The 13,960-nt window shown below is 32.2% G+C and overlaps 1 protein-coding gene across 1 annotated transcript; it reads right to left on the bottom strand.

Annotated features, from left to right (window-relative positions):
• Positions 1-9,233: 9,233 nt before the first annotated feature.
• Positions 9,234-10,597, bottom strand: LOC145005510 (uncharacterized). The gene is made up of 2 exons (XM_078964593.1): positions 10,141-10,597; positions 9,234-10,051 (listed from the first exon to the last, which is right to left on the bottom strand). The coding sequence occupies exons 1-2, from the start codon at positions 10,516-10,518 to the stop codon at positions 9,437-9,439; spliced, it is 993 nt and encodes a 330-aa protein (XP_078820719.1). The 5' UTR covers positions 10,519-10,597; the 3' UTR covers positions 9,234-9,436.
• Between the last annotated feature and the right edge of the window lie 3,363 nt (positions 10,598-13,960).

A 13,960-nucleotide genomic window follows, 5' to 3' on the forward strand; every position in this document is an offset into this window, starting at 1 on the left:
TTGGACATAGATCTTAGCTCTTACGCTGGGCGTACGTGGAGGTATGCCAAGCATACCGTGTGAATTTTAAACCCTAATTTTTAGGTTTGGCACCTATTTAAACACCTTATGTCCCATTTTGGCCTCTTCATGATCATCCTCCTTTCACCCAAAAGCTAATATTCGAAACCCTAGCCCCATTAGTGAAGTTTGAGATCTTTGAGTGTTTTTTGTGAGTTTTTGGTGCTCTTAGAAGAAGAAGAACTCCACCATTGAATCTTGGAGAATTTCAAGCTTATAGATCCAGAACTTTCATCATCCCTACAAGCTTCTAGAGGTATAAAGCTTACTTCTTTATGTTTCTTTTTCTAGATACATATTTAGACCATGTTATGGTATGCTTTTGGTCCCAAGATTTGGAATTTTGAGGCTTGGGATATTCCAAATCATTTTTAGTGTCTTTTCAAATAATTTTAAGCTTATAAAGTCATAAAGTTGGGTGTTTGGACATCCCCATTCATCCATGCATAAAATTTTGGGCATTAGAGTATACTTTAGACTTAGGGTTTGGATTTGTGCCTTACTGAGCCATGCAACGGCATCAAGTTGTCGAATTTATCATTTAAGACATTCCCAAGAGCAAGATCTATGATTTAGACGTTTGGCCTTAAAGCATTAAGTGCTTAAAGTTGAGTTTTGGACACCAGTGACGTACGCCAAGCATTCGTTTTAGGTACACTGGGTGTAACGGGCATGACCAGAATTCCCTCTCGATCGTAGTGTAGTACATTGAGCTTACAAGTGGTATACATGGCGTACTCACTAGGAGGACTTTTGGGCTATTTTTAAGCCTTAGGTATTAGGGGTTCAGGCCTTGGATAGATGGGTCTAGTAAGAGAAGGGTAAAATGATCTTTTACCCTTAGTTGTTAGATTATAATATGGACCAATTATTATGGGTTATTACCTTGATTATTTATTACGACTAGTTTAAATGTATTCAATTGAGGAGCCATCATAGCGGAAACCTTTGTGTGTGAGGGGTCTTCTCACAGTGTTTTACAGGTCGAAGACACCAATACCGAACCACTGATTTATGTTTATATGATTCTAGTTGTCTGTGTAACACTTGCATGTATTGTACGTGTTTTGTATGTATACCAGACGGGGCCTGATGCCAGGCGGGGATTGATCGGTTTATTGGGTGGGGCCCCATCCTTTGAACTAGCTAAAAACATAAAGGCTAACTACACCAAACCGAGTACGCCCTACGTACTCCAACTACACCCTGCGTAGAGGGTGACTTGGCTTTTACAGGGCACTTCAGGGCTACGCGTTTTGTAGCCCTTAGGTCGTCTTGTGTACTCAAGCCCAAAAACCAAACATTCCATTAAGCACCTATCCCCTTAAGACCTTTCATCCAATACTCAGATCTAACCCTAAATAGCATCCTAATCATAAAATTCCCAATTTTATGAATTTGCATGGCTAGAAAGTGACCAAACCCAAAACCTAACCTACCATAAGATCATAAGCTCAATAACTCGTGTATGGATGGAAAGGATCAAGATTGCATTTTTATGATTCCATGCACTCAAAAACGTCTGAAATGGATACTCATAAGGTCTGGAGTATCTCATATCCAACTAGACCAAGAATATGGGAAAAAAGGGACATAAATCTAAAGCTAACAGTATCTACCAAGTTATTCATCAAGCTTTGAAATTTATACCTTCTGGAGAATGCTTAAGAGGTGAAAATCCCAGATCCACAAGGCTTAAAGCTTTCCAAGCGCCACCACTACCCTCTTTTTCCTTCAAAAGCACCCAAAAACACACTCTTAAGCTCCCTATGCTCAAATATAGGGTTAGGATTTAAAGGGAGTCATTTCGAGGAATGGAGGATGAGAATGGAAATGGGTCATGAAGGTTAAGGTGCTTACATAGGGCTTAAAACTCCGATTCCAGGGTTTGGACCCTGGCCAAGTACGCCCTACAGACTCTCTAACTATGCCTCACGTAGTTCATTAAAGCGTCACATCAACTTCCCTTCTACACAACAGACTTGAATCTTAAACTAAGCTTAAGAATTAAAGAAGTGAAATTTTTACCTAAAATGACCGGGTGTTACAATTATTTTGCTGAAATTAGGCGAGGAAAATATTTTTCTTAGGAAACGATGTCTCTAGTTTGCAAATTGCAAAATTTAGGAAATGTTTCGCTATAGTAAACCTCGAGGAGAAGGCACTTATACTTTGTTTCAAATATAAAGGTTTAGAATATATAGTTTAATAGAACTTAGTCAATACATATATGAATAGCATGTTGAAATGTTTCAACATAGGAGATTCCATATATAGAAATATTATAGCAAGAAATTGAACATATATTAAATCCTTGTATAGATAATTATGTGTTGAGTCCCTTATGCTTCAGATATAGGATCAATCACATATGCTATAATATTTACTAATTCTAATTGTTTTTCAAATGCCTTAAGCATTGTGAGAAAAGGATTAGAATTTTATGTGACTGAAGTTGCTAAACAATTTTCAAGAACATTCTAAAGTTTTACCAAAGATTGGTTGTTTGTGGATAGTTAGAAGTATGATATCATTTAGGAGACCATAGTGACATATTTTGAATTGAGATGAATCTTGGTCAGAATTGATGATCATATGAAATATGGAAATGTTTCCATAATGGGAGATGTTTATTAAATCTACATGTGAGTAGAAAACTTTAATGCAAGAGAAGTGTCCAAGGAGTGCACCTTAAATTTAAGACTTCATAACCATTAAATTGTTTTGAGTAACAAGTTTCATTGGAAAATTCTATAATATCAAAGGCTCAGTCTCTATGACTTTAGAACCTCAACATCAAAGAAGGTCAATGCATGTAAAGATGGAATTCCACTACATCTTAGACAACGATAAGAATTTGGAATTGTGAAATGACCATCATTGGAGTAATGTCCAGTCGATCTGTTCACAAAAGAAGGACCATAGAGAGGCATAATATGCATGTTCATAAAATGGATTGACTGATGTATTTAATTCAAGTAGTTAGTTGATTGCTCGAAACAATATATAATGAATAATTTTGTAATTATTGTGGTGATTAAATAATAAGGATTTATTTATATTCAATGGGTTTGATACCATAGTTAATTAGTTTATTATTGTGTTTCACTTTGCATGTTTACTTACTGAATAATTTTATTATTCAAATTCCGCATTCACTCATACTTTTGGTAGTAAGTATTCAATTAAGATTATCATGAATTGTTTGTAGATTGTCCATGTAGATTGGACATTTCATACAAATTACTGCAAAATTCATGAGTATATGGAAATAGGAATTTAAGTATTGGATAAACCCACACTTAGAATTACTTCACGGATTCAATCACAAGTAAATCTAAGACGATGATATCTTTTATTCTTCAAATGTAGATACATAAGTTGTAATTTGCAAGTCAGATGTGCATTGGTATTACATAAATGCATCAGTAACTTGATGTTATAAAAAGTGGTGTCATGTGCGATTTAATGAGTAAGGGATATAATCATGTAGTCAACGTTTATACGTTCCTTTTGCATGAGAAGATGCATTTTGCCAAAATGGTAAAATGAGAAATTTTATGCATTTTCTTCTCATCTGTACAGATTTTAATCCCACCTCTTCTTCCTTCCTTATTTGTACCAATAGGTAACTTTAAAAATGCATTCTTCCACGACAAGATTTCAGTTCATCATATTTGGTTTTGTGTAGTTACGATGGATTATTCTCCGACTTGATCATCATCGAGTAAATGAGAGTATGTGATTTACTTATAACCACACATCGAGGGATTAGAGATGAACAACGAGAGTTACTGTATTACCCATTTGGGTCACTACCGACACAAAGAAAGAGAAATTGTAATGTTATCAGACAAAAGAAAAGGTACATGCGTGAGTTTCTCCGACTATGCACGAACTGTTGCGACTGTGCGTTTCTCCATTGAGTTGGTATATCCAATTAATGCAAACTACCGAGAGAAAAGAGAATGACAACGGTTTTTTTTTGGTGATTCGTTTTTATACCTTTGCCTGTGACTAAACAGAGTGGGGAAGAAAGAAATGAGAAATAAATAAGAGATATAATGATCTTTGTGGTAGATGGTATTACTGTGAGAATGAAGAATGAATAAAAATAAGAAACCAAGGTCCAAGAGAGTGACAAATAAAAGTGGGCCGGTAAAGGATCTCTGTGTGCGTCTTTCTCTGTGTTTTAATCTTATGCATAAATTAAAGAAGAAAACATAGAGAGAAAGAGAGAGGATGTGACCCCTTCTTATTTTTTAATTATTAAAATAAAGGGATAATGACTTGAAAGGGTAACGAACTTTCGACTTTGATCACATTTAGTCATTAAACTTTTTTTCGTTATCTATTTGCCATTGAACTATTGAAACTGTTTACATTTTACCCTTATGACCGGCTGTTACCGGTCATAAGAGTAAAATGTGAACAGTTTCAATAGTTTAGTGGCAAATAGATAACGAAAAAAGTTTAGTGACTAAATGTGAACAAAATCGAAAGTTCGTTTCCCCCTAAAAAGTTCAATGGCTAAATGTGAACAAACTTCCTATTGTATTATGTTTTAGCAATGTAGCAACATTTGTTGATGAAGAAATCTATGAAATAAAAAAAACAAAATGTAACATCCGGATTTTCAGGTATCATAATTTAAGTAATTTTCTTTTGAGTTAAGAAGAGAAACTCGACGAGTTAACGCCTCAACTCGTCGAGTAAGGTCGCGACTGATGACTCGAATTAATGAATGGACTCGACAAGTTGGTGAGGCGACTCGACGAGTCCGCCCTCTTGGCAGAAACCCTAAATCTGTGGGCCCGAGCCATATTTAAAGGCACTTATGGCCTTTAATTGCGACTACCTTTCCCATAAGTGAGAACCCTAGCGAGCTTGAGTGTGTAAAGTGAGAGGAAGAGCTATCTTGAGCTTTTTGGTGTGATTTTGCAAGAAAGGAGAAGAGTTCTAGCAAGAGGGACCAAGGAAGGTTATTGTTCTGAGTTATTCAAGCAAGGAGCTTCATTATGAGGTACAAAAATGAACCCCTTTCCTTCCCTATTGTGTAGATTCCAGTTTGGGGTTAGGGCTTGAATCACTTCATCTTTGGGGTTTTGAATGCCTCAAACCCCTCTTGCAAGTTTGTGTTATAGATCTGGACCCTTCTAGGTCCAGACAACCGAGAATATAAAGCTTTAGTAGAGTAAACCTTAGGGTTTGAAGTTAGGAATCTGGACCCTTCTAGTTCTAGAGAGCTGAGAATATGAAGCTTTAGTAAAGTAAACCTTAGGGTTTGAAGTTAGGAAGCATTTATGAGATTTTTATGGTATATATAGTTACTTTCATCTTACACATAGATATGAAGTATTTTATATAAATTACGTGCTATGTGTGCATATTATTTGAATACTTGCTGTCTATGCTGGATGAACGATTTTATACATGTTTTAAAAGATTTAAACGGTATATGTATTTTATATCTACAAATATGTTGCGGATGAAACATGGGTAGATGAAATAGTTGGTGTGTGATGAAATAAAATGATGATAGATAGGTGATGATAATTAGGTAAATAGATGATGATGAATAGGTGATGTAGGATGAAAAGAGATACCATAACCTTAACCGGCAGTGTGACGATGTAGTTATCTACCAGAGTATAGATGACGACCATAGACTATTCTAGACAACCCAGTGGAAACACCAGCAGGCCCATAACTTGTAAGTGATGAATTACGACTTCAGGCGATGTTGTAACTACGTATTCATGCGATGATACTCTAACCCCTTACTATGAATTACGAGTTTAGACGATGTTGTAACTACGTATTCATGGGATGTCACAAATTCCGCATGCCAAACCAATGGTCATAATTCACATCGGTGATAATAGTTCATTTTTTTTTGTAGAACCAAAATCAGATTTGAACTTTTGATTTTTTATTTTGGAAAATGTCAAACCATTGGTTTTTTATTTCGGTTTCGGTATTTTTTTTAAATATATTTTCAGAGGGTTTTGTTTTTTGTTTCTTTTTATTATTTTTTTTATTTCTTAGATTTCTTCATTAACAAATGTTGCTACAATTTAACAAAAATAAATAATTTGCTAAAACATAATATATAAGGAAGTTTGTTCACATTTAATCATTGAACTTTTTAGAGGGAAACGAACTTTCGGTTTTGTTCATATTTAGTCACTAAACTTTTTTTCGTTATCTATTTGCCACTAAACTATTGAAACTGTTCACATTTTACCCTTATGACCGGTAATAGCCGGTCATAAGGGTAAAATGTGAATAGTTTTAGTAGTTCAATGGTAAATAGATAACGAAAAAAAGTTTAGTGACTAAATGTGAAAAAAATCGAAAGTTCGTTACCCTTTCAAGTCATTATCCCTAAAATAAATTGATAAGTATTAGATTTTAAAAAAATGAAATAAAAATGAAAAACAAATACACCAAGGATATTACACTCATTTTAATATATAGAGAAACAAATACGCAACAAAACTAGCTCAAAAAAACCACAAATCTAAAAAAATCAGTGTTTAAACAAAAACTCAGAAAAAATACAAATCATATAGACCATTTTTACAATTTTATAAATAAAAAACATACATCTAATTTACGAATATAGTTGTAATATATACATAGACCATTTTTACAATTTTATCAATAAAAAACATAGTTGTAATATATAGATTTGTAGTAAATAATGCCTTTTGATATAAAAAAGTTATCTCTTTTACCTACTAAACTTAAACATACAAAAAATAAAAAATATGTCCACAAAACACGGTCATATTTATTTGAATAAATACGTATACATAATCTTATACATAAATATTTGGGTTAATACATAATTTTTAGGTTTTTCGGATTTTTAATGAGAATGTTGTGACTCCATTGTTATAACATAAAAGACGTGTTCGGCACAAAACATTTGAGAGCTTTTAGCTTCTAGCGTTTAACAAAACACTATGTTTTGAACAAAAAATCTCGTTTGACACTACAAACTTCTGGCATTTAGTTTAAACAAAACGCTCCAAATTCAAATGCTACTTGATGTAGCGTTTAACAAAACACTACAAACTACAAGCTACCCGCTACCAGTTAATTTTGCTGAACAAACCCAAAGTATATATAAACAACACTTAGGAAGGAGGAGATCAAAATATAAAACATGAATAAGGAAAGTAAATAAATTATATCATTGACATTTTCTTTCTCATTTTCAAAATTTAAAAAGAATAAAAATAAAAATATATATATATTTCAAATGTCAGATGTATAAAAATATGAAAATTTATCAAGGGACCATTCTAATTCATATTGGAATTTGAAAAATCAAGGGTAAGGTATACCATTCGTCCCTCATGCATACGTCAGAAAGTGTGTTTAATCCTTATTTTCAAAAATTAATTCGGACCGTCCCTCATTTGTTTAAAACTTGCACCTTTCATCCCTCTGGACATAAAAGACTGTTTTTCTCGTATTTATTTATTTTTGATTTATTTATTAATTATTCATTACCAATCCATTAAAAATATTATTTATTAAATATGTGGACCATTTGTATTCAGACAATGTAACATTACTTCAGACTACCATCACCACTAGCCTCCGGTCACAACCACAACTAACCTCCGGTGACCGCCACTGCTACCTCTATTACCGAAGAAAACACATGCAATCCATGTTCGAATCCAAAAAAAATGCTAACCTAAAAATCCATTCAAGACATCAAAACTATCTAAAAAATCAAATCCAAAAACCCATTCACAACATCAAATTCACAAATCAATATTTACATAAACTAACACACATACATACATAGACAAAAAAAAACTACAAATATGGTTTATATCTTCGTATGAATATGAAGAAGAAACCCCGTACGGAAAAAAAAAACTTATGATGAAAATTCGATTTCTTATGATTTGAAGCCTAATCAGTCATATATTTGTTCGATTTCTTCTGAACAGTCAGATATGAGGTACAATCATGGGGAGAAAACGAAGGAGAAGGAGATAGGGGTTTGGTCAGAAACAACCAAGGCAACAACGAGATCTAGGGTTTAGCCACCGCAAGTTGGGTCCCAGAAATCACTTTTGTTCGTGGTTGCCAGATGATTTGGTGGATCGATCAGGGGCAGTCGGTAGTGGTCGTGAGGTCTCCTTTAGTCGATGTTGGAGTTGCAAAGAGGGTTGCTCTTATTCTTTTTTCCAATGAGATAGTTGTAGATCCGAAAATAACGATGGTTGATTTCAAGAAATTGCGTAGTTGAGTCTGTCGGTGGTTGAGTCCACATTTCCGACATGAATCGAGGAAGGGAAACGAGGTAGTGGTCAGTGGCGATGGTCAAGCAGGTTCTGTTGGTGGTTGTATCTCCGGTCACCAAATTTTGATTTTAAGGGAGGTAAGGGCGATATGAAGAGTATGAATGGAGAATTAGTGTATTTCTAGGTAAATGGGGGGTTTGGGTGATAAGTTTAATTGTTTATAAATAAATGATAAAATAAAGGATTAAAATTTATTTTTTGTTTTTCTTATAAAAACAACATATAACACTAAGGGCAATATAATCATTTTATGTTAAGGAAATGATGAATTGTGCGAATTTAAATTAATGAAGGATGAAACATGCAAGTTTAAAAAGTTAATTTTTGAAAATAAAAATTAAACACGTTTTGTGTCATATGCACAGGGACGATTTGTGTAATTTACCCAAAAATCAAATATTCAAATTTTAGATAATTACGTTTCAATTTTTATATTTTCAGATTTACGTATTTTTAAACACTTCATAACTATTTTATATAAAAATATTTGAGTCTAATTTTTTAATGCCTTGTCGCACACATGTAAAACTTGTGCTTTCTTTGAAGCTAACATTTGTCTATGATATTATATTCTCGATGTCTCCTAACATGTATGCAAATCTCTTTAACTTTCCTTCAAAGAGATGAATCACGCCCCCTTCCAATATTTATTTATTTATTTATGAATTTATGTCATATCATAACATATAGTAGGGTCATTATAGTACTGTATTCAAATAAGTAAATTCTAGAAGGACTTAACAGCTCGTAAAGAGAAAAACAATTGAATGGAAAACTTCCCATCATTTGATGTTCTTCATTTTACAAATCAACTTGTAGCAATGCTTTTTCAGGTAAAACTTGTCGAAACCATAATAATGTATAACTTTCCAAGCATGATACACATATATTTATAACAGCTGTTTTTTTATAAAAGAAAGTTGTCCTTGTGATCTTTTGCACTATAGATATAGCAACACAAGTCTAATTTTTGTGGGAGCTAAAGTCTAAAAGTATCAAACTTGAATATATGTCCCTTTTGAAGGGCCAAAAATTACTCAAGCCTAAACATCTGAGGTATCAATACATAAATCTGAGAGTTTCTTCCTACTTTCAACAATTTCATCAAAAAAATCATCAAGTTGCACAATCATATTCTCAATTCCATATTGCAACCCTCCAACACAACTCTTTAAATTTTCAACCCTCTCACTTATATCAAATCCGATTTCGCACCCTCTAACTCTATCCAACTTTGTTTGCAACTCATCCATGGCATATCCCGTATTGCGAAACTCATATAGTAAAATACCATTTTGCCCCTCTCCGCAATCCTTCACTCTCTCCATCAATCTTGTAGCCGAGACCATAAAACTTGTCTCCGAAACTGTATTATTTACATTATAACAAGTGGTATTCATGTTGGACAAAGAGGAAAAACTTGAATCATTGGAGCAATAAGCTAGACCATTAACCATGATCTTAAAAAGTAATGAGCTTATGTTTTTTAATGCATATAGTGCTCCTCTAAAGCCATTGAACCCATTAAACTTTGATTGGATTAATACACTTTCATCCAATTGCATCATTAACGGTTTAATTCTTGTCTCTATTAAGCTCTTGTTTTCTTCCTCCAATCTAATTCTCTCCCTTTGGCAACGGTTGATCGCTCTAGACACCTGAAAAATTCAAATCTAAGTGATTAATTCAAAATAGTGCTAACGAGGCCTATAGGAACACAAGTAGTCTAGAATTTGTACAACTTTACCTCACGTGCGAGTTGTGAATTTGAGGCAATGTTTTCAAGGATAGAAGGGATGTTCACCCCCATGGAACAATAGTTTTCCATGTTTGAAATGCATGACTTTAAGACATGACACACTTCCCAAAGGCGTGCACTCTCATCCATATACTCATCAAGCCATTTTTCGCCAGAAGGCAAGTGTAGTTTGTGAACCAAAAGAATCAGTTGATTATGGAAAGATTGGAGGGATGAGAAGACAAGTTGTAGGAAGTGGATGGAGATGAAGTTTTGAGAATGGAAAGAACTGTGAAGATCGTCAAGACTGTGAGTGAGAAAGTTGTAGAAGCTATTGACGGAATTTGTGGTGGTGGAGGAGGAGGAAGAAGAAGAATGATGCATCATGAGCTGGTGGAATTTAAAAGAAGGGAAGGTTTGTAATAAAAAGTGAGTAAAAGATGGGAGGTTTAAATATGATGAAAAGAGAAGGCTGTTGGGTTCAATTATAGGTGTTTCTAATGGAGTAGTGGGGATGATTAGAAATCTACCACTTTATTCTTTATTGTTGGAGAACTGTACATGAGAACTTTTGATATTTATTGACAATTAGAGATTCTTATTAATTATTATTACATCGCAAATATTATAATTTTCAGAAAAGAAAAATATAATCTTTGTTTATGCATTTGAAAGAAATTTGAAGATTTTTGTGTTTGAGTATTTTTTTTAACCGATAAATATAAATATATAATCTATTTCTAAACTACCATTTAATTCAACGTAGGATTTAAACCGTCAACTTCAAAGAAACCTTTTAATGTGTTTGATCATTTTTTTATTGTGATATATATATATATATATATATATATATATATATATATATATATATATATATATATATATATATATATATATATATATATATATATATATATATATATATATATATATAATGACAAATATTATAAAAAAACATTTAGTTCGTACTTTTTCGATTTAAGTCATTTACCATCTTTGATTTACTAATAAGAAATTGATTTTTAGAGCTAGCCTGACTAGATTAGATTTGTTATTCTAGAAAAAAAAAATATAAATTTTATAAAAGCCATAGACACCTGAAGAATATTTTATGATTTAGCTATAAAATTTTAATAAAAAAATAAAATACCTTTAACCGGTCATAAAAGGTTTTTCAAGTTATACAAGCGATTTTTAACGTTTTAAAAAAATATTTGATTATTAATAAAATTTTGAATATGTATCTAAAGACATATGAAACATAATCATATAGAGAAATTGTTGCTTTCTTGGTATATTATTTCAACAAAGCAAATGGAAAAAGAACTCACAAGTAAATGGAAAGAGAGAAAATCTAGTGATAAATAAATTCCTTCGTCTAGTCCACATATGTCTAATCATTCTTTCATTTTTGACACAAACAAACATACATACACACCCAAATTTATTTAATTTGGTTTAATATTCTCTAACAAAATTATGAGTTTTAATAAGTAAATGGAAAGAGAATATATATATATATATATATATATATATATATATATATATATATCAAATTTATTTAATTTTAGTTTAATATTCTTTAAGAAAATTATGAGTTTTAATAAGTATGAAGAAAAGACAAGATCAGTGATTGGTTAGATTAGCGTAAGACGCGCGAATAAGGACGTAAGTCGCGCTGTAGGACCATAATCATCGTCGGGACAATTCCTTTTTATTCATCATTATTAAAACAAGTAAGCTTTCTTATAAAATGCTAAAACAAAATTAATTAAATATGATTAAGTTTTCAGACAAACTATCCAAAAAATTGATTTTTGGTAGAAATATCATTGAAGAACAAGATTATGATGATAATCAAATATATTCTATTGTAGATTTGCTAATAACATAGAGCAAAATTTAAATAATTGGACAATACCTAAGACTAATGTTAATATAATATATAGAATATGAACTTCTGATTATTTTTAAAGTTACTCTATTAAAATGACAGAACAAACAGTGTTTATTCGTCAAAACCACCAAAATTTACATTAATTATTATCACGATCTATTTTAGATCACTGAACAAAATATAAATTTTTACATGTCGGTTTAGTCTAAATTGCTGTCAAACCTCTATTTAGACTCGGCATAGATGCTCCCGTTCTCCTTATTTTAAGAGACAAAAGACATAAAGATTTTCAAATTTGCATTTTAAGTATGGCCGAAACAAATATTGTTAATGGACCAATTTATTTCAATTGTTATCCAAAATTTTCTATAGGATTATTTGATAAAAATATTTTAGACACCTTAGTATTAACTATAAAAAAAATTTAGAATTAAAAAATAATACAAAACAGTTAGTAATAATTTATCGTGTTTGTTATAAAACCATGACAACTATTCTTGAACCAAAAACTTGTTTATCAAATTATTTTTGAAGCAAATACTAATCATACCAAAGTCCACACATCAAAAAGATTAAAATAACCAGATATTACTCAATCATGCAATTGGAATTTACAAAATGTCATTGATCCAAAAGCTTTAGACTATTCAAAAACAAATTTCTAATATTATAGAACATAATGATAGTTCTGTTGATATTAAATTTTCTTCTATAAATATCTCATTTAGGTTTTCTACTTGTTCTACTCTAGAAGTTGGCACTTCAAAAACTTCATTTTCAAAATAAAGATCTTTAAGAATAAAAATTGTTGATTATACTAATTCTATTCCCAAACCTTTATATCAAGATGATCAAAATAGTGAAAATGGTTTCCCTAATCCTACTAAATCAGATTTTATAGATGAAATTCAAAAATCTAAACAACAAATATGAGTTTCAAAGTACAAATTATATTGGAAAATAAACTCTAATATGTGCAAAATATTCAAAATATAGAAACAACTAGAGCTAATGAAAGTTACAGTTTACACAAAACATCGCAATATACCCATAAGTATAATAAACAAATAGAAAAGATTTCTCGATTAACAATAGGGATCAAGAAATACAAATAGTCACAAAGTCGTAATTTAGAATCAATAAAATTTATTTCTTCAATCTTAAGCAAGTCAACTTGCTAATATGGATTTTTCTAAACATGAATATGTAACACCTGGAATTTAGAAGGTTAATTAAGGAAATAAAACCTTATTTCTAAAGGTCAACTGGTCGAGTTTAAGGCATAAACTCGACGTGTTGGGAATATGTGGCACGCGCGTTTTGAAGATCAACTTGATGAGTTGGAGAGGTCCAACTCGACGAGTCGGCACTAGAAGAGAAAATCCTAATTTTTTGAGTATTGCACCCTATTTAAAGGACTTAACTTCTAGGGCTGACCTCCTTACCAGCCTCCCTTGTCCAGAAGAAACCTTATATCGTTTTTCCACTCGTTCCTTGAGTTTTGTGAGTTTTAAAGTGATTGTTGGAGATCTTTGAAGGAAACATTGAAGATAGAAGCATTAAGCTTGGAGGAGTAATCTTGGATCCAAAAACCCTACATCAAAGGTTACATCTTGGAGGTATAAGGTCATAACCTTGACATATAGCTTATCAGATCTCACCTATTGTAGTTTTGGCTTGGTTTTGGGTCTTTAACCGAGTTATCTAAGAAGAAGAGGATTCCACGGGTTGTTAGGGAAGATCTGACCCCTAAATGACCCCGTGAAGCTTAAAGTTGCAAGCTCACTATGTCCCATGCTTGCCATATGTTCATTATCAAGCCTAAAATGGACCTTAGAAAGCGTTTCAAGCATGCATGGATGTAAAGTTAGAAAATTTACATGATTTTCCACCCTCAGACATCAGATCTGTGTTTTTGGGACGTTGAAATGA

The sequence above is a fragment of the Lactuca saligna genome, chromosome 7 (genome assembly GCF_052625555.1).
Source record: "Lactuca saligna cultivar CGN05327 chromosome 7, ASM5262555v1, whole genome shotgun sequence".
Lineage (NCBI taxonomy): Eukaryota > Viridiplantae > Streptophyta > Magnoliopsida > Asterales > Asteraceae > Lactuca > Lactuca saligna.

Bases quoted from the DNA above. Each gene is read 5' to 3' on its own strand.
- LOC145005510 (XM_078964593.1), bottom strand. From the start codon at position 10,518: ATGATGCATCATTCTTCTTCTTCCTCCTCCTCCACCACCACAAATTCC. The intron at 10,052-10,140 runs GTAAAGTTGTAC...TGAATTTTTCAG, and splicing joins ATTCACAACTCGCACGTGAG to GTGTCTAGAGCGATCAACCG.